The sequence below is a fragment of the Fusarium sambucinum genome, chromosome II, assembly GCF_050947815.1.
Source record: "Fusarium sambucinum isolate potato_lamoka chromosome II, whole genome shotgun sequence".
Lineage (NCBI taxonomy): Eukaryota > Fungi > Ascomycota > Sordariomycetes > Hypocreales > Nectriaceae > Fusarium > Fusarium sambucinum.
The window spans coordinates 1,018,576-1,040,538 of NC_139293.1; the positions used below are offsets into that span (position 1 = coordinate 1,018,576).

Consider the following 21,963-nt stretch of genomic DNA (forward strand, 5'->3'; position numbering starts at 1 on the left):
TGTGAAGAGAAAGTTATCGCATGGTTATTAAGAAGTGTATTTACGTAGAGAAATGAAGCATAAAGTGGGAGGAATCGAGTTTGCGCGAACCGAAATTGAGGCTGCGATTTTGGAGCTTGACGCGCCGTTCAATATTTGGAAACTGCAACTTAGCGTAGGCCCATAAATCGTCACGGCAGTCATTGACCCGACCCACTACTGCATCAACTCTGATAAAGACAACGCAAATCAGCAAAAAGCAACATAATATTATTTCTAGAGCATAATAATTCAGTATTAATCCGCACAACCAATTACTTTCGAGATTAGAATGTTGACATAAAGATCTTTCTCCAGAGAAGCTTTAGGCTGCATATCGTAAAATGATACTGGTGATACTTGCCCAAGCAAGAGGCACCTACCTGTTATTACAACAAGTAATGATGAATTGGCCATCAGAAAGAACCCCATGATGAATTGCAGCCCCATGATATCGGCCACGACACCCAGCAGGCACAAGCTTGTTCATGTAACCAACAATTCGAAAATTTAGACGTAGGATCGTTTTCGAGACCTGTTGAAGTAGTTTTTATCTACCATACCTACACATACATCAAAGCTCCGCCGTCCAACGCCATCAATCAATCCCAAAGAACGACGATAAACTCCACTGATTGCAACAAACAGAAGCCCCCTGTCTCTTCTTTCTGGTATTTGTGTTTCGTTTGCGCGTCTATCGTGGCACAGATGCCATATCCAACATGTGTCCCATCTTCTCAATCTGCGAATCAGTGTTAGTAGGCACCTCCTAAGCAAAAGGTGATCAGACTTACCTTGGTCTTGAGATAACCCTCCACCTCCTGACTTCTGAACCCTCCACGGCCCTTCCATGACAAAGGCACCATGGCTACTCGCTCCTTGACAACAACCTCTCTATTAGGACCCTCGACCGCGCGAATTTTATCGGGATTGTTGGTCAACAGTCGAACCTCTGGGTGGCCGAGATCTAGCAGCATGGCCGTAGCAAGACCATAGCTTCGAGCGTCGGCAGGATGGCGCAGCAACAAATTCGCTTCGACGGTATCAGATCCAAGATCCTGAAGATTGTACGCCTTGAGCTTCTCTCCCAAACCAATACCACGACCCTCTTGTCGCAGGTAGATGATGATACCGCCGGCCTGGTTACCTGGCAGACTCATGAGGCGCGCTGCTTCGTCGAGCTGCTCGCCGCAGTCGCATCGCGCTGACCACGCCGTCTCACCTGTGTAGCACTCGGAATGAATCCTCACCAGAGGAGGCTGATCCGACGGCTGCGGTGGCTCCTCCTCCTGAGGGGTCGCTGGGCCGATGCCACTGGTTGTGCGACCGGGGAACAACCTGCCCGTGTATGCGCCACGCACCATGCGGTCCATCTCAGTCTCACCCTCCCGGACAGCATCTAGACTCTTGCTTCGGATATTGTTGCCAAACACGATGGCGAGGTGTTCCTTGTTGTCCACATTATTGGTGTACAGGTGCAAGAACATTTCCGTTCCTGCAACCGTGGGAATACGGGCACGAACAATACACTCAACTTCCGGGAGAGTCGGGAGGAGCTTTGGTCTCTTGGATCCGCATCCTCCGGAGGGAACGGAGCTATCGACAGGAACACCGCGAAGGCCAGCTGTCGTCGGTGTAGAAGTACCGGGTGTAGAAGGGGGCGTGAAGGAGGGAGAGAGCAGTGATGGCGGGGGTTCTAGGCCGATCGGGGTCTCGGGATCGGGATGGGCGGAGACGGGAGCGGAGGCGGGAGTGGAGGGAGCGGGGGAGAGAGATAGTGAGTCTATGGACTGCTCGAGAGTGCGCGCAGGAGTTGATGCATCGGCGGGCTCTGTCTTTGGTGAGTAAAATGGAGGCAGAGCTGAGCTGGAGCCCGCCGGTGAGCCTGGAGTCGCATCGGACGGCATGTTTTGGCTTGAGGCGGGCAAGACGGCGCCGCGATCGGATTTTGGAGGGGTTCGGTTTAATTTAGGTGTCGCAGGTTCGGTGGCGGCGTAGACTCAATGCGCATTCGGCGGTGGTGAGATTCTAGTGGGCGATGGAAACAATTGAGTATACAAAGAGGTCGCGTGTCGTCTGTTGTGTGAGTGAAGCAATGGACAATTGAGTAATCTTCTGTGTATGGGTGATAGGTTGCGGAACCATGACTTGACTTGGCTCGATAGAATGGTGGGGTTTGTTAAAGATTCCAGGGTGCAAAATGGGGTAAGTCGCATTAGTCATCGTCTTTTTAATTCTATATCCGCGGGGTTGGATTATTTCCGCCGCTGCAGTAATTGACTTGCGCCTTCTACGTAAGCAATGAGATTATGTCTAGTAATACGGTACAGACCGTGGTTTGTTTGCTCGTAATTAGATATCAATTTACAATTCTGTTAGCAGTATGGAAGTGTCGGCCCCGACCCGCGCGGGTTATACCACCAAAGAGGATAAAGAATCTAGAGAACCTCGGCGAAAGCGGCCGGCTACTAGTGGGGGCGCCGTTGAGTCTCGGTCAGCATTTACAATCTTGCAGTGAATCTGAGTCAGTATCCGACATCCGCGGAACTATCGGGTATGGGATATTATGATGATGATATTGTGTACTGAGAGGTAGTAGGTAGTATGTAGTTATCCTGTTGTAATTTCTTGTTTTTCCGGGAGATTGTTTGCTTTGACCAGCACGATGTTTGTAGCCGTATAGGTGGAAGTGCTCTTTATTATGAACTCCGAGTTGTGTTTCCATGTTAATATCCACATACAAAAAGCACAAGGAACTAACTGCTTCGCCATTTATTTATTGCACAATAATAATTCCATAAGAATAGAGGGAAAATCATAATTATTTCCATCATCTATATCAGATAGATACCTCTTATGTTGATATTCATGGTGATGTCTTATTATGAAAACACTTTAGGGTAAGTCTACTCAAAAAGATGCCAAGACCACCACCGTTTAAAAAACATAACGGTTTCCTTGCCGTTTTCACATGATGCCCTCACAAAGCAAACCGTCAATGAACCCCTCATTCAATACCTTTTACACTCCCACTACACCACCATCAAGACAGACATTTAACGGCCTGTCATCAAAGAAAATATGAAACAAGCCCAAATGCAGGTACAACCGCTCAGCTGTCGAAATGTCATTAGTTTCTCTTTGTTCGTTCCTTTATTTCTTTTCCCCTGTTTCATATCCAGCCACGTAGCTTTGACGCTGGAGAGATCTAGTTTAATCACACAGAATCTCGTTGGCTGCCGAGTGCTACCCAAACTTTAAACCCCCCTGAATTGTGAACTGCCGACTTAGATGCGGTGTGATGCCCAAGTTTATTGCCTGGGACAAAATATGCACATGTAAAGCCAGCGAAGCAATGAACGACATGACGTCTCTTAATCCCTGCCGGTCCGACTCACCGTCCTTGATCCTCTTGCACGTGGCTTTTCTCCACAGGTATGTAGTCAATGATCTTATGCGCCCAACACCGCATAATCCATAACTGCACAATGATGTCCATATTTCAAGGAGGAGAAAACAAGGCTATTGCAGCAAGCATTGCGGAGCTGAACCTTGCAGGGCTGTGAAAAAGCCTCGAGAGGGAGAGGGAGAAGAAGTAAGGGCTGAAGGAGGGGGGGGGGGGGGGCTGGGGACATGTGTAAGCCACGTTCTCATTGAAAGGTCTCTAAACGAGCTTCATGTCAATTTTGAGAGCCCGATTAAGTTGATCGAGATGTGCGGGAATATCAGTTCGGGTAAATATGCCACAAAATGCAGTTGAGAAAATTACTTTAAAGCTGTATTAGACACTTTGTCATAGATCTGTACCGGCTCGGCGCCTTTTCGAAGAGGGGGTTTAAGTGCTGTGACATAAGAGGCAGAGTTTAATGGACGGGAGAGAAAAAAGCAAATTACACAGTAAAGTGTTGTCTCAGTTCTCATTACTGAGGTTGTGAATTGTGATGAGATGAATTGAAACAAATCACGAAAGGCCATTAAAAGTGAGACTCAAGATTGAAAGAAGTTGTAGTGTGTTTGACTTTATTGTCTATGTATATACATGAGAAGTAAAAATAAATGCAAAAAACAATCCTTTTTTCCTTGTATCCTGTGTATCATTCCAGAGTTTTTTTCATATCATTCGTAACGAGTGATACGCTCCCTGCATCTAGTTGCTAGGGCGGCGATTTTCTATTGTGATCATCATAAGACATAAAGAGGTGTGAGACATGAACCCCATTTAGAGGGCGGCGGCCTTCTCGCCAGTGCCGTACATGATGTTCTCAACCTTCATCTTGAGCTCCTTGACGGAACCGAGGCCGCTGGGGCACTCAGGCTGGTTGCTGACGGCAAGGTTGAGGTGGCACTTCTCGTTGACTCCGTTCTTGCAGACGGGGTCGTTGATGTTGTACAGCTGGTAGTTCTGGGCGACCCAGCTCTTGGGCTCGCTCAAGCAAGAGGCGACGTAGTTCATAGAGTTGGCGGCAGCGAGGGGAAGCTTGCCGTCATCAAGGAGGTCCTTGCACTTGGAGGCGTGGACGTACTCGTACTCCATGTTGATACCACCGCCCATCTGGGGGTCCTTGGAGGCAGACTTTCCGAAGCCGAGGTAGTTCCAGGCATCGTAAGAGATGTCGTGGGCACCGCCGGAAGAGTCAATCTTGAGGAGGTAGACGGAGCGGCCCTCGTTGGAGACCTTGACGCAGATGTTGTTGCAGTCAACGGAACCGGGCCAGTAAGCGACACGGTTGGTGTTGATCTTGCAGCCCAAGACTCCAATGCTGCTAGAGTACATGTCGTGGGGAGTGACGCTGCAAGAGCCAGACTCGCCACGAGGGAGAGGGTTGGCAGAGACAAGGGCAGCAGCAGCCGCGACGATGGTGGTGAACTTGGTGAACATTTTGGCTGTTTTGAAAAAGTTTTATATACTTTTTGTTGAAAGTTTGTTGATTTGGAGACTGGCTCGACTTGATATACTCAACGCACGGCGGAGAGGAGTTGAAGGAATGGGCAAGTGAGTTTGTTTGTAAGGACTGATCTCAGATCTAGGTCTGGAGTGACGGGCGGCCGAGTGAACGACGAAGAAGAATTGGTAAAGGAAGGAATGTAACTGTGGTGCAGAGTAGAAGGAGAGTGTATTGAAGGTGGAGGTGATGGACTTTATATACATGAGATGGGTGTCCTTGACTCTCTCAGGTACACCAGTAGATCTCGGGGAACTGAATCACATTTGCAAGGTTTGCAAGGGTGCGTGTATCCATCCTTTCTCGGGGAGAGACAAAGCGTGCAGATGCCAATGCTGGACTTGCATATTGAGGCGAAACACAAGGGAAAGGACTTGCTTGACAGAGAACGTACGTGGACGTCGCCGAGAGAGCGACCGCTTGGTCTAGTTTAGAGAGTGGGACTGTGGGTGACAGCAGGGACCCATCAAGTCCCCAGAGTCAAGAGTCATTGAGAGGAAGAGAAGGAATCGAGCCGCAGTCATGATTCGCGAAGAGCATGCATGGGCTAGTCTTTGCCCTTTGTTGAAGTTGTCTCCAGAGAACTAGCCCAACTCAGAGAGACCCGCCCGGCTGGCTGCCGACGGAAGTACGTACCGGAGACACACCAAAGACCAAGGAACAAGGGCAAAGCCAGTCCAGTCCAGTCCGGGTCTTTTCCTACTGGGTTCCGGAAAATGTCTCAACTGCTTGTTTGCCAGGCACGGTGCGTTAGTCAGGGACCCGACACGGCGGCAAGACGCATGCACTCAAAGAGGGCCTTGATTCTCTTGAGTGAAGAGGTGTTGGGCAAAGAGTTTTGGTTGGTTTTGTGCCTGACCGTGCTTACATCCCCCCTTGTCTTGTACCTGAATGATCCTTGTCAATTGTCGTTTCTTAATTCTTGGGTGTCTCTGTGCCTGTTGATCAAGGCAATCAATCTATGTCACAGTATTCGATCCCATCAGTCGATTCTTTTTGAATCGCTCTGCATTGTTAGCAACAATAAAGGTGTGAGTGGATAACTGTCGCAGTCAGTTTGTTAACTCCGTTTCCCAGTAAACCAGTACATAGTAGTCCGTAGACTGGACAATAAGTTAGTAGTGGTAGACTAGAGAGACGGAGAGAAAACGGAGCAAGAGAAAACTCTTCTCTCAATTTCTGCCCCACGACACATGCAGCATGCTTCGCGCCACCATCAACAACTTTTCTCAGCCGATGAATGAATGCCTGAAATGGATGCCTGACAACTCAATTGAATAGAAAGCGCTTGCTCAAACACTGTGAACTGTAGTACGTACTATGTACTGTACTGCAGGTACGTAAGCGGACACCGTCAAAAATGGTTGTTTGCCAAATGCCTCATAAGTTTTTGACCTTGTGGAACGGTGGATCAGACCAAGAAGAACCTCATCCAACCAAAAAATCTAGGACTTTTACTCAAAAGTTCCCTCCCATCAATATTCGATTCTCATCCGATGCCTGCCCGAGTAAAGATCGTGATTGCCAAGCTCTGAGGATTGGCGTTTAATCTGAGATTGATGTGCTCTTTGCTCGGGCTCGGGAAGCCGATAAGCTTGTTTCAATTTGTGGTCTGGAGTGAAGGAAAACATTCCGATGGATGGGGTTCAATTAAACAGAAACAGAAACATAAACATAAACAAAACAGGGCATCTATTGACGGCAGCCTGCCTGTCAAGTTGAGATGGATGGCTTCACAAGAACCAGCTCATCAACCAACATTGGACACTTGATTCACCACAGTGAGACAAGGTAATCTCATCCAATACCTTGTACTGCAAGTCAATGAGGACATGACTGCTGCTTCAGTAACCGCTTACTGCCTCAACATGATCGAATTAATGGCATTCGTCATGTTGTTAGTGTTGCTGCAACTCTGATTGACCCAATTGGCCAAGCCACTCAACCAAGGACTTTGTCACTTTTCAGGCTGTCTCTTTCTTTTCTCTTCTCATACTGTGCGCAACATCGAAACTGTGCCTCGTCGTGGTGGATTTTCTTTTTCTGTGCGATAACTAGAAGAGGGGCCACCAAATCAAGGTTTTCAAAGAAGCATTTTTAGCGGTTTTCCAGATCCTCGGTCGGTGCCTTTTTTTCTTCCCTTGCGGCTTTAACAAAAAAGTCAGAGGCTTCGGGTTACAAATGGGAAACCCACTCACACAAATGCGCCTTGACAAATGCAGCAGTCGAGTCCTTGTGTATAATGACTGGGGTATAGGAATAAGAAAAAATTCTTTTGTAAATTCCTGTCAAGTTTCTGGTAGTTCCTGTGGCTGAATCTTGAAGGGCGGACCGCGAGACCCTTTCGAGACTTTGATCGCGGTAGGCACTCGTGGCTACCATCCACATGGCATTGACACTGGCACTGACGTTGTGGTTGCGGGTTTCTTTGAGTTTATGGTTTGACTCAAAGCCTCTGATTCAATCTCCCGAAACTCTTTGGCTTTGTTGACTAGAATTAGATTGACAACCGTCATATGGAAAAATGCTGTCGTTTCTTTCCTTCCAGTGACATCTTCTTCCCGTCGGCGCACGTTTTTTCGCCTCTGCCATGGTTCTTGGTGTCTTTTGAGAAAGCCCTCCTTCGGTCAAGATAGAGTTCAAACGCTCCCAGCCACCCCGAACCCTCAATACTGGCCCGGTTCTGACCGATTCGTACATAATCACATTCTTCCGTTATGTATCTCATGGCAGGCTGTCACAGGCGCCGTTCAACGCACCGTCTGATACGCCATCGTTGGTCTCTGGCTAGACTCTGAACGGTTGTCTTGTCGGTTGTTGTCACCGCCGTCTAGAAATGCACGCTTCGTAGTCTTCTCCACTTGGTCCTCTGAACAGACACTGGTATATCGAGTCAGACTCCCACTTTTTCAATCTAGATGCGAAGATGGGCTCTCATTCGGCAGACGAGGTTTTTAGATGGTGGCTGTAAGCATTCGAGAGTGGACTCCTTCCCAACATAATACTGCTCACCTTCCGGCTTTGAGAAATTCGACCGAAGATGTGCTTTTCGGGCATCAGACCGGTTCCATTGTCGTTCCGACTGAACGTCGTGCAGACACGGCGACTCGTAGTAACGATGGCTCCATCGAGAATCTAGAATGCTGCTTGTCCGATAACGCAGAGGATGGTGGCATCGGGGTATCACTTTCAGTATCTCGCGCATGCCCGTCTGCATTGTCTTGACTAGAGGGCATCGGACATCTTGATCTGTATCAGGTAGCAGGCCTTGTGATCAAACTTGGAGAGCCTAAGAATCCGTCTAAAGTGACATGTCCCAACTCACTGAGTCGTCTTTTGTCTCTGCAACCAACTTTTGATGCCCCAAGGCCTGTCTGGTTTCCCAGGACGCAACCATCAACAAAGTCACTGTTGAACACGCGATAACTACACTTGTAGTTGTGTTTTTCGGGCATTTATTGATACGAGTCTGGGGTAATATGGATACTGGCTCGTGTCCGGTCTCTTGTTGAGGCCAGTGTTTGAAGGGCCGTTCCGATGCATGGGGAACTCCTGTATATCATCTCCACTGATGTTCATCTGGGGAAATACGAGATGTAAACCTCCGACTGCATGTTGACATGGTTAGTCGTTGAGTGGACCGTGGGGAGATCTCCCCTCAACGTGGTGAGAGAACGTAACGGTCCCTGCCCTTCTCAACGGCGATTTCCGAGCAACAAGCATCCCGCGACCGGCGTTCTCGCAGGTTGACGACAGAAACGATGCAGTAGGCCCTGGGTCTCGAGAAGAACCTTACTCGCTCAAGGTGTATGTGTGTCTTCACGGCGAGCTAACTGGACGAGCGGCAAGCTGGTTGTTGGACGTTTGGCTTCTGAAGCATTCTGTTAATCACGACTTGGTCTCCCAAGCGTCGCCCAAGAATTTGCCTTTTACTGGAGAGGTTGCTTAGTTGCATGCCGAACTACCTTCCTGCCCATAAATGGTGCGGATAAAATAGCTGGTAACACTAGCATACAGCACGTAGACTGGAAATCTTGCTGAATAGAAACCTCGATAACCAATCAGGGACGAGCGACGGTAATTGATGCAAACATGAATCAAAACGATATCAGTGTATAAAGAAGCGCAGAAACCATGTTTCTTGAACAAACCTAAGATAAAGAGGTCAGATGATGTTTAGAGGAGGAATGAATGAAGCCGCTACGATGCAGCATGTCGCCAAGCCTGACCACGAACGTGATAGAGTGGGAAAGAGGACTCGTGATTGATGGTGTCGAAAAATAAGCCAACAGAAAGATGCGTTATTTGGCAGAATAGCTGTCGAGTGGGTAATTTTGTCTACTATCTTATCGATTGAGTTCCGTTTACCCTAGACTAGCAACTGTAGATTCAAGGTGAGGCCGGTGAAGGAAGCCCCACCTTCTCGGTGAAGCATTGAGCTTTCGCGATAAGATAAGCCAAACTTTTAGAATTTTTCGAGATCTTCCGGCTTCTTTACTTTCAGAAGTCCGCGATAGCTCGCAAACAGCCAAACGTACAAAATGGCGCCAATCGACCACGCCGCCGCAAAGGCCGAGAAGAAGGCGAAAAAGGAAAAGAAGAGAGCCCGCGAAGAAGATGCAGCTGCCGAAACAGAGCGAAAGCATAAAAAGTCAAAGAGTGTCGTCGCAGCAGATGTCCCTGCGACTGAAGACTTGAAGGCCGACAAGAAAAAGAAGAAGAGCAAGAAGGATAAGCACGCCGAGGATGCTGCTGCGCCACAAGAAAGCGATTCAGCTGCAGTCGACGAAGCCAAGCCCGAAAAGAAGCACAAGAAGAAGAAGCACCACGATGCTGAAGTTGAAGCGCCTACCGAAGAGGCAGTAGACGGAGAGAAGAAGAAGAAAAAGAGCAAGAAGAATAAGGATACTGAAGATAACTCCGATAAGCAGAAGCAGAGTGAAGATGCCGCGCCCGCCGACGCTGATGCTATGGATATCGATATGCCACCTCCTGCCAAACCTTCAAAGTCCAGCGACAATATTTACCAACCTCCCGATATCCCCTCGAACCCCCAATTCCCTTTCTTCACTCAAACCGTGTCGCTTTACGAGCCTCTCTTCCCAATTGGCTGGGCGCAACCCGTCACGAACTGCCAGTTCCAACACCTGCAACACCTCCAGAACAAGTACGTGCCTTCGCTGCGCGGTGTTCTTCTCGACTACAGGGACGTCGCTTTTGGCGAGAACCCCGGTCGCAACGGCGCCGCTACAGATGACGAGACACCCACGACTGTTATGGCCAAGGGTGAGGCTGCTGTTGGCTGGGGATGGATCACCGCCGAGGTCGACCTCTTCGTTCCCAGCCGTGGTGCTTGGATGGAGGGAAGTGTCAACTTGCAGACTGAGGGACACATTGGTGTTGTCTGCTTTGGCAAATTCAACGCTTCGATCGAGGCTCGTCGACTTCCTCCCGACTGGAAGTGGGTTCCCAATGAGTCCCCTGAGGCTCAAGGCTTCGAAGAGACCGCTTCAGTCATCACCGCCGACGACCACGGTGTAGTCCGCCAGATCCACAGCACCGGCTTCTGGGCCGATGGCAGCGGCGACAAGGTTAAGGGTAAGATCCGTTTCCGGATACGCAACTACGACGTCGGCACCAGCGGCGAGATTAGCTATCTCAGCTTGGAGGGTACCATGCTGGACAAGGCTGGTGAGAAGGCCGTCGTGGCCGAGGAGGCGGAGACTGCCAAGATGCGACAGGGCAAGAGGGGTGGCCAGAAGGGTCGCAGAAGAAATATTCCTGAATTCGCCATGACGCGCTTCACTGTGGATGATGAGGAGCAGACGCAGGACAACGAGGAGGAGAAGCGCGAGGTGTTGGCGCTTCCCGAGGATCAATAAAAGCAAAGCATGGGACTATAGGGAGCCAGGAGTTGTGTGATACCTCGATTTAATGATGAACACTGTTACCAAAACAAAACCCAAGCGGCATTGCACTAATTCTATAAAGTCATTGCCTTGATTGTTATGAAAGGTCGGTTATCACGTATTATGAAATACATAAGCTACCACTTAGCAGTCCCATTTTCAACCTGTATGACAACAACATCTCCGCACTGTAACATCAAAGGCGGAATCGTGGTCTTAAACACATCATGAGGCACACGATCCTCTCCCGCAGTTGCAAAATCTTCAGTATCACCTTTACACCACCACATACCACGTGCTTCCATCCGTAGACCATATTTTCCGCCTGGCAATTTGCTCAGTAGATTACCAACATCTACATGCCTAACAAGCGGTTGGCCTGGGCGCAGAGGTGTTAGAATCTCCAACTTGGGACGTGGATCGGGCGCATGGCCTGCACCTCCGCAAGGCCCTGGCTTGTATGTTTCGTGGACGACTTGCCCTGTCGCTAAGTCGAAAACTTGGATCGTCGAGCCAGGTGCCGGTGTGCTAGGGTCGATGATGCGAGGACGGGAATCAAGGCTCGGGAACTCTTCGTCTTGTTGTTGCATTGGGCTATTCGGAACGAGGAAGCGTTGGCGATGGCGGGTCTGGACGCAGATGGGCTCGTTACCATTATTGGTAACTGTGACCTCCAGTACTGTAGATTTGTCTTTCGGCTCATCAGTCTTGTGCATTTGCATCTTGGTTTGTATCTCTGGAGGCCAAGGGAGATATTGAACCGCCGTGAAGGTTGCGTGACCATGCACTTTGCTGATGATAACGTTCTTGTTTTGACTTGGTTGTGAAGACACTCCCCCATCATCAATGCAGACGTGATCGCCTCCGAAGTCGCATTTTGCTTTGCTGTGGATTGAATACTTCTTCCCTGTCTTGAATAGCCTTCCCAGGTCGCTGTCTGGATGGATATTGTAATGATATATCGACAGATTATTTCTCCAGTTTCCTATCCTACCAACTGGTGAGGGAAGGGTCAAGTAGGGATCGTTGCCACTGGTCGAGCTTAGCTGCCCTGTAGAAACTTCTTTGTCATTCTCACGTAGTGAGAGCAACCCGTGACAAAGCGCATAAGGAACATCTAGAATCGAGTTACTTGCGCTCAAGCGTAGAGAACGGGGATCGTTATCATCTGGTGCTCGGCGACATAAGCCAAAAGCGATGCTGTATGGTAGTTTGCCCGACTTGTCTAAGACGCGGTATCTACTGGTGATGATGATGTAAACTTTTAACTCGGCCATAGCTTGGGTCGCAAACTTGCTGTCCGGATATAATAAGCTGAAGAATAACTGAGGTGCAATGATAATGGTTGCAAAGTTGTTGTTAAAGAGAGTAGATGCTACTATTGTATGTCATGGTGGCGAATTCGCGTTACTCGAGGTATGACTGTCAAGCTTAGTGCACGGCTATAGCCCAACATGCCACTCGGGGGGTTTTGATCCCTGGTCATAGAAACAATGATCCGAGTAAATTGTCTCATGGCTTCCGCTGATAGTCTCAAGGAACATTGTAGTTGCATTAAGTCTGTGTTGTCCTGCGCCCGTACTGTGAAGAGGGTAGTTAAGTGCATCGGCGATTACTGTGACTGTCAAATGATCAGCCTTAGCCGAGATGGTTCGCTCCGTAACAGAGCCAAATACTGTTGATTATGAGGTTGTAAAGGATGAGAAGGATTGTTGTGTAGGATTCCATCTATATTGATATCCCCAGGGCAATGCGTGTATACAGCCTGCAGGTTTCATATATGTTTGTATAATACCGGAATCAAAAAGCATAAAGTATAAAGAAAAATATATAATTTTTAAAAGAACTAGTATAAGATTATAAAGTCTTCTCTATTTCTGTATTTAGATATAAATTGGTTGTTATAATGGAATATAGTAAGTTCAAGTCTCACTCTGACATCTATTATCCCTGAGGACTGTAGTCACAAGTTCTGTCCAGTATTATAAAATCTCAGTTCTCGATAAAATGTACAGATGTAGGCCATCGCACTCCCCTGCATCCTCCTCGTCAATCTACAGGGCAAGTCTTTCTTCGACGGGACTTGAACAGGCCGGTATTCGTTGATGGTGTTCATGAATCGATGATAGACAAGATCGTGACGTTGTTCAGATTGAGTGGTGTCCGTATCGTTCTTCGAATGTGCATGTACTCGAAAATGGGACGTATAACTTGGGAGGATAAGTTGGCCCCCCAGTGGTGTTTGTGACCCGCAGCCTTGTATAGGTCGGGATTAAGCATCCACAGAAGCTGGCGATACTGCAAAGCTGGTGTAAGGTATCTACCATAAGTCGAAAGATTGGCAACTCGGCCATATAACTCTGAAAGGATAGCTTCGTCCTTGCGAGTCATGTGGTACAGCTAGGTTAGGCTCGTGGTGACCATGATGGGCTCGTAAACCATCTGTGCAAGAGCGTCATCGGAAATGATAGGTTCGTTGTTATGAACGTCCAACTCCCGTTTGGCCTCAATTCTGGCGATGAAGTTGTCTAGTACGAAGCCCTTATTTGCTTGTCGACGGCGGAGGTGCACTGTACACTTCGCGATGTCTACCGGTAAAGCTGATTGCTGATGCCAAGTGCTCGAAATAAATGCACCTAAAGCGCTTCGCTACTTTTGAGATAACATCAATAGATTCGTGATCTAGGAATGTTGCAATGACATGGTGCATTTCTTTCGCCGGCCGCCACCCTCAGGGACTCGTTTGGAGTGATTCCATTCTCTTCAACTGGGCCATGTAGGAAGTGGTGATTTGAAACTCCAGGAACCAAACGTGATGCTGAGCGATATGGATAATGATAACACTGTCAAGTTAGCATCTGCTATTGTGAATAGTGCCGCCAACTTACCTTTGTTCCTGTGTGACTGTGGGATTTTCACTGTGCCACTTTGCAGCACCAATCAACGTTGATACATCATCTGAAGCAAGCGATAGAATGCTATCGCTGCCGTTTTGTGTATGTGCAGCGACACCTAGTTGCACTCTGGATATGAGTCTTCTGATAGGCTCGCCAGAGGTACTCCAATTCAGAGATAGGGATCGGGAACTGTCCCGGTGAGACGATGAACCATTTGTCCATCTAGTTTCTTGAACTTCTTGTAGAATTCCTGACGTGATCCCGGCTTCTTGATTTCCTCGGAGACAAGATCGATGGCATTTTTGACACAAGTGGAATGCTCTTTACTTGGCCATGCCCCTGGCTTGGCGTTTGTCGTGAAGGTGCTGAGAATCTGGAGCTGGCATAGGATTGCCTCCACAAGGAGTATGAGCCACCCTTCAGCGCTGGATAGCTCGGGGTTTGGGGGATCCATTGTCGATCATGGAGTGTCCATGGGTGGTGTCATTCTCTGTAAATCATCAGTATCTCCTAAGCACGTCGGAAAAGGAGCTGCTTCTCGTATACCTCCATCAACTAAGTAAGATTAGCAAGAACCCAATTAAGTTATACAATAGGAACATACATATCGAGATGACTTCTCCTGAGCCAAGAGTAATTCGGAATAAGGCTGATGTAGGTGACTGATGGATCAGTCATGTGTTTCTTACCATACACTTCCTTGATATCTAGTATCAGAAGAGAATGCAGAGGAGTGACGTAGATAGAATGAGTTTGAAGGTGGTACATCAAGTATTTCCATTTACGATATGCTTTCTGCCCTTGGCTTCGCTCGCAGAATTGCGCAGAGCAACCACAATGTCAAAAAGGGAAGGATGGATAATCCAGAAAGAACAAGGCCACAGGACGAGTCAGAATAGAACTAACGAGCTCTAAATTAGCCAAACGAAGCGCGAAATCGGATTGCGAAATGCTTACATGGGCTGGCAGGATCCTCCAACCTCACACTTCTCTATTGAAGCCTGTCAGTAATGTGTTGCATCAAACTGAATGACACACGGCTGTGCATGGACGCTATAACCCTCCCTTGTTACGACCATAACAGTTGTTATTGCCTTGAACTGCTCTGCTTGTCAGTATAGCATTGGCTAGATCAGACAGGGCTGTATACCGTCAAGGCAGCAAACAGGAAAGTCCAACGCCTACATTCCTAGCTTGGCGATATGGAGTGCACACTCGAGACAAGGTGCCTCACTGATCGTGAGGGTATACTGTAGATATATTAGAGGCAGATCAAGAGGAGAGGTATCGATGACGGTAACGTACTTCGCTTACGAGTCACGAGCGGACATCTTGTCGTAAATCACCAAAATATGCGTATTCGCATTAGGTATGACCTTGATGATCCCCTCCTTAGCCTTCATGTTTTCGGTCACCAGTTCAGTCAAGGCCCCATTGGCTCTCCCATCGAGGGCCCTGACGGTGAATGTAGTAGGGGTAGCCGAAACTAATACTAATAAGTTAGTAAGTCATTATAATGAAGATAGAGCAGGCATACGAGAATTGTCGACGCCGTAGCGCGAGAGTAGTGGTTTCTTGTGTTGGTCTTGTATCCAATGATCTTTTGGACGCTGACGTCTTTCAGAAGCTTGGTGACATTTACTTTCCTAGAAGCCTTAACAGGACGTCTAGGAAGTTCTCTAGTGAACCTAGCATTTTCGTCTTGTGCATTTTCCTCTTGATATTGTAAGAGGCGAGCTCCTCCCGGGAAGTTGTCGCCTTTTATAATTAGTAATGTGGAGAGAGATAGGATGGAAGCACTTACCGGGGAGTAGGTGCCGCGGGCCAGGATGAACCCGGGGCAAAAGAGCCTCGTCTCTGATTCATCGATGACTCGCTTTCCCAGACGGGAAGCTACTCAATGTCCTTGCTCTGGTTCATAGCCAGATGATAGGCAGATGTCAAGAGAGGGTCAGCACGAACAATATTCTTGATGTACCTTCGATTGGCCTCATTCTCGTTCCACGAGAATGGTAAAATGTGTGCGACTTCGCCTTCCTCGGCCTCTTCTGAGCAACAGGCGAAACCATCCACTGCCTGAGCTTGACTGCTCGGCCGACGCTTTGTAATGATTGCTATATCCTTGCCGTGTTTGTTGAAGTATTCGTTACAAGGTAAACACCGGCCCTTGATTCGAAGTCCAGAAGGAAGAGCGACCCCACAAGCCTGCAGACCTTGCATAGCCAACACGTAGATTGTACCCATGATGTCGAAGTGTTACGGACAAAGCTGCGAATGATGTGATCAGGTGACATGCCATATCGCCCGAGTTCGATTGCAGAGGCGACGAATGCTCCGAGATGGGCGCCTTCCACAAGACGGAAACAGTTGCCGCCTTGCTCGATGAAGTCTTGGCGGGTATCTGTTAAGAGCGAATAAGAGCTTGTCCGGATTCTGGTGTGATCAAGGAAACCCCCAGGCTTCAACTTGTTCTCAGACACATACAGTATGGCGGTTGCTTTCCTGTAGCACCGAAACTGTACATTCCGTTGTCGCTTCCACTGTGGGACAAGGCATTGTTTCTTTCGTCTCTGGATGAGTTGATGTGACGTGTGCTATAGCATCGACCCCGGGGTAGTTCAGAGAAGCCCTAATTTGATCTCTTCGCGAAGCTCTGCCAGAGTTGGAAGAGAGGTTATCTCTTTCTGGCACAGTCTCATCATGGATAACAAGGCTGCTTTGCTGAGAAGTTGTTTATTTGCCTTTCTCGTGGGCAAGGGCTGTGAAGGCGACCCGTCATGCACAAAGGTTGTAGTAGGATCTGATTTCGCAGTGAATTCATAAGTAATTAACTTGCGTCTTCGGGAGAGCTTTCAGATTGTCCCATCGCTTAGTACCGGAGGAGTTTGGCTGTCCTCCAATGTACTCAATGTACGCAGCATCGGCCGTGAACGGTGTCACATTTTGGCGAGGCATGATAGCTCCGAAAGAGATTGGAATTGCCAATCGACAAAATGCAGGTAAAAGATCAAAATGAGCGAAACAACATCCGCCGCGAAGCGTTCGAGGAATTTGGCATAGCTTGCTCTGATTATACAGCCTGAGTTGGGCATCTAGATCTCGTATATAGACCTATGGTTACGACGGGAGCCCATCAGATACGCAAGGTCCGCATCTCGGGTTATCGGTGCGAACAAAAGTCGGCCGTGCTTTTCCCAGTGGATGTACTCGGGTGGTTCATCCGCTTGAGGGCGTCGACACGGTCTCTGCGAGAAAGGTCGGGTTCTCTTGGCCTGCATCAGTTGATACCGGGTGAATACTAAGTTATCGGATGTAGGCTTGCACCCATTATAGTATGGGAAGCCGACTGGCTGAGTCGTAAGTCGTCGATGCGTGACAAGAGAATGGGATTCTCTGTCTTCGATGACCTCACAGACGACACAGACATAACCAGGGCGCTAAATGTGCAATTGCTCCAGCTTTATACAGTCCTCATTCGAGTGGCTCAAATGCAGCACCTCATCCTGCTACACACTGCTGTCCAACATCTGGGCCCTGTCGAAGAAGGGATAGCCGAATCCGAAGAGGACAGTGCCGTTGCCGCTCGTAACCTCAGACGCATGGAGTCTTGCGTCGAATTGGTGAGTGCTCCGATGGAGTCTGCCACTTGTTGAGTAGTATCCGGGGCAGTTTGGTGGCTGAGTTCTTCGATTCTGTTGAAGGCAGGGTATTTGATATCCCCGTTCCAGGAATTGTCGTAGTTCTTCTACCGCAAGTACTTGTCCCAAGTGAACTCGTTGTAGGTAACGTGAAGGTTGATACCGAAGAGTAGTAGTCGATTTGTCACCCCAGACCAAGGAAGTTTCTTCAATACTGATAGCCAGAATTCAATGGCCAGCGAGGTGGACAGATGGGCCCATTGGTAAATGGTAGAACTCGGTGTCATCCAAAGTATGGATGTATCCTGACACTGGCTAGACACCGCCATCACTGAAGGTGTGAACTTCTGGGGTGAGGAATTTGAACCTATGAGGGGAAGTGATCGCGAACGATAGTGCCTCTTTGGGCGAAGTATTGAACTCGGATATTGTTGTGCTATTTATAAGCTCTCTTCATGCTTCTGTCAAAATGTTCGACAGCCCTTCCTCGTGTGGCGTTTTTGGGTATGGGAAAGTGAGCCTACTTCCACTTCTGATCGGGGTTGGAGCGGATGTAATTGCTGCACGCACTGCCGGCGAATTGATGGACACCGGTAGGTGGCTAAAATACAAAACATTGAGGATGAACCAGATGGTAGATATGGCTGGAGTGATGTACCCATGACAACGCATTTGAAGCCGTTCTGCTTGCGGCAATCCCGCAGATATAGATATATGGGAATGCTTTGAAGGTGCAGGATAAAGAGGATACCGATAAAAGCCAAGGTATCTTCGTCATTGTGTTTAGGCGAATCCCCCATGTTGGTGAAATGAACCATAAGTCACCGTCAGAAGTCTCCCAGCATATGTCCGGAGAGAAGGGGATTGTGTGTCAACACGGGCAGCCACAATGTGTTGTGCCGCTGACAATTCGCCAATCTTGCGTCTGAGTTCAGCAATTTCGTTCTCTGCAAGGGTTGTTGCAAACACTTTTTTTCAGATTCTTCTTCTGGGGTAGGTTCAAATGCCCAGATTCCACCGTCAGCCATGTGTGAAGTTGCTCGTTGAGCGCTTGCAGGTGCTGGCTCGGTCAAGCCTTATCTTCGAGTTGAACACTTTTTGGTAACATCAATGTACCACTACATTCAGGCCATTTGTGCTTGATGCTGTTGTGCGCCAAATCAATGTGATGTTTCAAGTCTTGTGTGTTGTTATCGACTTGGCCGTTAAACGTACCAAGAGAGATGCATTGGTAATTGTCCCGACGGCAACAATTACTTCTCGCCCCGGTGTTTTGGCTAGTATCTCCCTCCACGTATGTTTCCGGGTCCCTAAGTGAATGTGAATTCTTTGCCCCAATCTCTTGCCATGGTTTTAGCTCATGGCCTTCTTTCAGCTTAGGAAAGTTGAGATCGCTAGTAAGGTGCTCGTGGGATGTAGTCATGTTCTGTAAAGACATTGTGCTAACCGCTCTCGGCTATCAAGTTGGTAAACGAATGGAATTGAAAATGCCTAGCAGCAGCCTCCAAATAAATGGGAGCATATCTACACATTGGTCTGATCGGCATAGATAGAATTGAGTGACCAGCAACCATTATCTCCTTGATCTTGGGTCATGTCGATGATGTTGGGTGATGTCTTGTCAAGAACGTTGTTGGCTTGTGGGTGTTGAAAATGTGTGGTCTAGTCAAGAAACAGCGCAGGATTCAACTGAACTTGTTTTGACGGTCTCGGCTGATCTCAACGACCAGAAATTCAGTCATATCGCCACCTTCTTCAAGTCGAATAGGGAACTAATCTCATCGATGGCTACATCGGCTTTCTCTTGAGTATTGGCAGCGACTCCCATGCCATCAATATACAGGACGATTAGAACACCGTCAGGCCATCGGAAGATACACATCTCAGCTTCAATATGAGTGTAACAGATACTGGCTAGGGCTTTGGCTGCAGTTCCGAACCACCAAATCGTCAATTTGACCAGTGCCAGTGATGGCCGTGGGGTTGTACGACGTCTTCTTGGCCAGTCCAGGCGGTTAGCAGTGGTAGCACGAATAGCGACAGTAGTACATCCGGAGAGGAATAGTGAGTTTCTATACCATCTGTCGTAGCTCGTTTGGTATCGTCAACAAATACAATGTTTGTGTTTGTTGTCGACGTGGCTGATGCTGTCATTACATGTAATTTTTCGGTGCTTCTTCAGGTATTTGAAGTTTTCCGATCGCCGCCTATAGTCGAGCGCTTTCGTCTTGCTGTGGCAGTAGTGGGCTCTGCGAATGCCCTGTCCAGTCAGGGTCTCGGGCGGGAAGTCGTCTTAACCGGACTCGGCCGGGCCAGAGAGATCACTGGAGTCTGTTGGATAGTGCTTGAATCACCGAGGGCCGATACCAGGGCCTTGGGAATGTGGTGGTCAGGAGGTTCGGTCCGTGTAGACTCATCTTGTTCAGGCGTTGGGCAAATCGCTTGTCGACTAAATTCTGGAGTTGGTTCATGGGTAAGGGATCTAGAGTCTGAACATGTCTTGGCGAACTTCATAGGCACAATGACTAAACAATGGTTAGCTTGTTTGAGAAAATAGGGTTCGCTACATACCATAGATGATGATGTCCTCTCATGAAAAGACCGTCTCATGCGTCCCGTTCTGGTACCTTGTGTGAGAGAGGAGGACAACCATGTCGTTCAAAGCTTGTTTGCCTTTCTGTCATTCTTTCCATGGTGTCTTCCAGTCATAATGGCAATGTCGGTCTTGAGCCTCAGATTACTGATTCCTCAAAACATGGGTTTCCCTCACAACCTTGAGAGTTGGGCGGGCGATTCTGTCGATCCATGTGCTCATGATGACAAGTCGGCTCAGGCAAAACTTGTGATACTGGTCAGTCTAGGCGTCTTTGCATTAGGTGCTTCAGAACTCACATATCGAAGCTCGCCCCAGATCTTGTAGAGCTTCGGCAACTCGTTCCGGAAAAGCTCTAGAGACTAGCACTCCGTGATTAAGATACACCCGTCCAGCGTACACTTCAACAGCTCGCCCTTGTGCTGTCTTTTGATGTGTCTGCTGACAGATGATGGGGTGGATCACTGTCTGACGCAATCCGGAAACAGGCATGGGAACATTTGACCCGGATGTACTTGCTTGACAGTATCGTGAATGTATCAATACATGCTGTAACATCTATCCATACTGGCTCATCATGAGAGACATGAGAGACCTCCCATCTTCAGGCAGCTGGATCACTTCTCAAAGGTACAAATGACAGTCCAGAGACTCGCAACGTGTCGCCAACGCATCGGCACCGGTAATGTTTGGGATACTCTCCTAGAATGTTAACCTCAATGAGTTGACTGGCAACTGTCATGATGTCTTTGGCTACCTTGAAATGCAACTCCTTGACTTCTTTTCCCGTCAAAGGACTGTTGGGGCTATAGGTGTGTTGCCGAAAGTGCGGCGATGTTGGACATTAATTGGTGCACCGATCATTGGAAATCTGCGAAACGCATCGTCAATAGACATATCGAGGTCCCAGTTCTTTTCGTCTGGGTGACATCAGAAGTCCAAAGCAGGATATGCCACTTGAACTTTGGCGACAGATTGTTGTAGCTGTTAACTGTCGACAACGCCATGGTTGAAAATGCTATCAGGCATGCAAGCGCTTTGCGTCTATTGCGATTCGTGACAGTGTTCTCAAAACCAAACAGTTCAAGTAGACAATGCTACCTTCTGAGGTGTCGAAGAAGCCCGCATCCGCATCGTAGGGATAGAACTCGAGGGCGGCAATGACAGCGCCAGAGATCGACATGGTCAACACGACAAGACGATGACGAGTTCGTAATTGAAGGGGACAAAACGTCGGTAGTGCGGTGTCGCTTGTAGACAAGAGTGGCAGGAAAGAATAGCGCCCTGGTCCCAGACGGGACACAATCGTACATAGTCCGATCGAAGATACCGAGGCAAAGATTCTATAACTTGTTAGTCCCGAGTAGTAGGTGGTATAGGTCATTCTTCTCGAGTTGGGGAATCTTACTGGCGCAAATGGAAATGACCCTGCTCTTTGTAGGGTTGTAAGAAGGCTATATAGCATATAGCTTGTGGTAACAAATCGATACCTCGATAACAGATGCGTCGAAGTTTGTCTGCTTTGGTCTAGCAGTTAAGCCGGGTAAAGTTCCAGCTGTCGCTTTCACTTCCCCCTTGACTCTTCATTCACGATTAGCCCCATGCTCAACATCATCTGCTGAGTATGCAGCTGACCAGATGAGTCTTACCTGTCTAGTCCGTAGTCGATATACTCTTGCGTATAATAGGTATAGCAGGATCAATAATGATATAAGAGTAGAGTCTATATAGAACAAAGTTGACTTGGAAGAAGGACGGAGAAGGTGAGATGATGGAGGAAGAAGATGAAGGAAAATGAAGAGAGAAGGAGGGGGATTTATAATTGAGAGCTAATGGAACTCACGTGTTTCAATCTGCCTGGTGAAAGGTCGCTTGTTGGCAGTGAAGTACAGCTGGCAGGCAACGATGATGTTGGTAGCCGACAACTTCTGGACTACTGTCGCTTGCCGTGATATACACAGCGGA

At 48.2% G+C, this 21,963-nt stretch overlaps 6 protein-coding genes across 6 annotated transcripts; 1 reads left to right on the plus strand and 5 right to left on the minus strand.

The window, feature by feature from the left end:
- Positions 1–712: 712 nt before the first annotated feature.
- FSST1_007138 (GTP cyclohydrolase II) lies at positions 713–1,925 on the minus strand (the record flags this gene model as incomplete). Its single annotated transcript, XM_083236720.1, has 2 exons — positions 713–760; positions 813–1,925. The coding sequence occupies 2 exons, from the start codon at positions 1,923–1,925 to the stop codon at positions 713–715; spliced, it is 1,161 nt and encodes a 386-aa protein (XP_083083099.1).
- Positions 1,926–4,237: 2,312 nt separating this feature from the next.
- FSST1_007139 (uncharacterized protein) lies at positions 4,238–4,897 on the minus strand (the record flags this gene model as incomplete). Its single annotated transcript, XM_083236721.1, has 1 exon — positions 4,238–4,897. The coding sequence occupies one exon, from the start codon at positions 4,895–4,897 to the stop codon at positions 4,238–4,240; it is 660 nt and encodes a 219-aa protein (XP_083083100.1).
- A 4,605-nt stretch (positions 4,898–9,502) lies between these two features.
- Positions 9,503–10,843, plus strand: FSST1_007140 (DNA-directed RNA polymerase I subunit RPA43; the record flags this gene model as incomplete). The annotated part of the gene is made up of 1 exon (XM_083236722.1): positions 9,503–10,843. One exon carries the CDS (start codon positions 9,503–9,505, stop codon positions 10,841–10,843), a length of 1,341 nt encoding a protein of 446 aa, XP_083083101.1.
- A 164-nt stretch (positions 10,844–11,007) lies between these two features.
- FSST1_007141 (uncharacterized protein) lies at positions 11,008–12,147 on the minus strand (the record flags this gene model as incomplete). Its single annotated transcript, XM_083236723.1, has 1 exon — positions 11,008–12,147. The coding sequence occupies one exon, from the start codon at positions 12,145–12,147 to the stop codon at positions 11,008–11,010; it is 1,140 nt and encodes a 379-aa protein (XP_083083102.1).
- Positions 12,148–13,270: 1,123 nt separating this feature from the next.
- On the minus strand, positions 13,271–14,221 carry FSST1_007142 (uncharacterized protein; the record flags this gene model as incomplete). Its single annotated transcript, XM_083236724.1, has 4 exons — positions 13,271–13,458; positions 13,610–13,713; positions 13,759–13,956; positions 14,004–14,221. 4 exons carry the CDS (start codon positions 14,219–14,221, stop codon positions 13,271–13,273), a joined length of 708 nt encoding a protein of 235 aa, XP_083083103.1.
- A 1,439-nt stretch (positions 14,222–15,660) lies between these two features.
- Positions 15,661–16,011, minus strand: FSST1_007143 (uncharacterized protein; the record flags this gene model as incomplete). Its single annotated transcript, XM_083236726.1, has 1 exon — positions 15,661–16,011. The coding sequence occupies one exon, from the start codon at positions 16,009–16,011 to the stop codon at positions 15,661–15,663; it is 351 nt and encodes a 116-aa protein (XP_083083104.1).
- Positions 16,012–21,963: the final 5,952 nt, after the last annotated feature.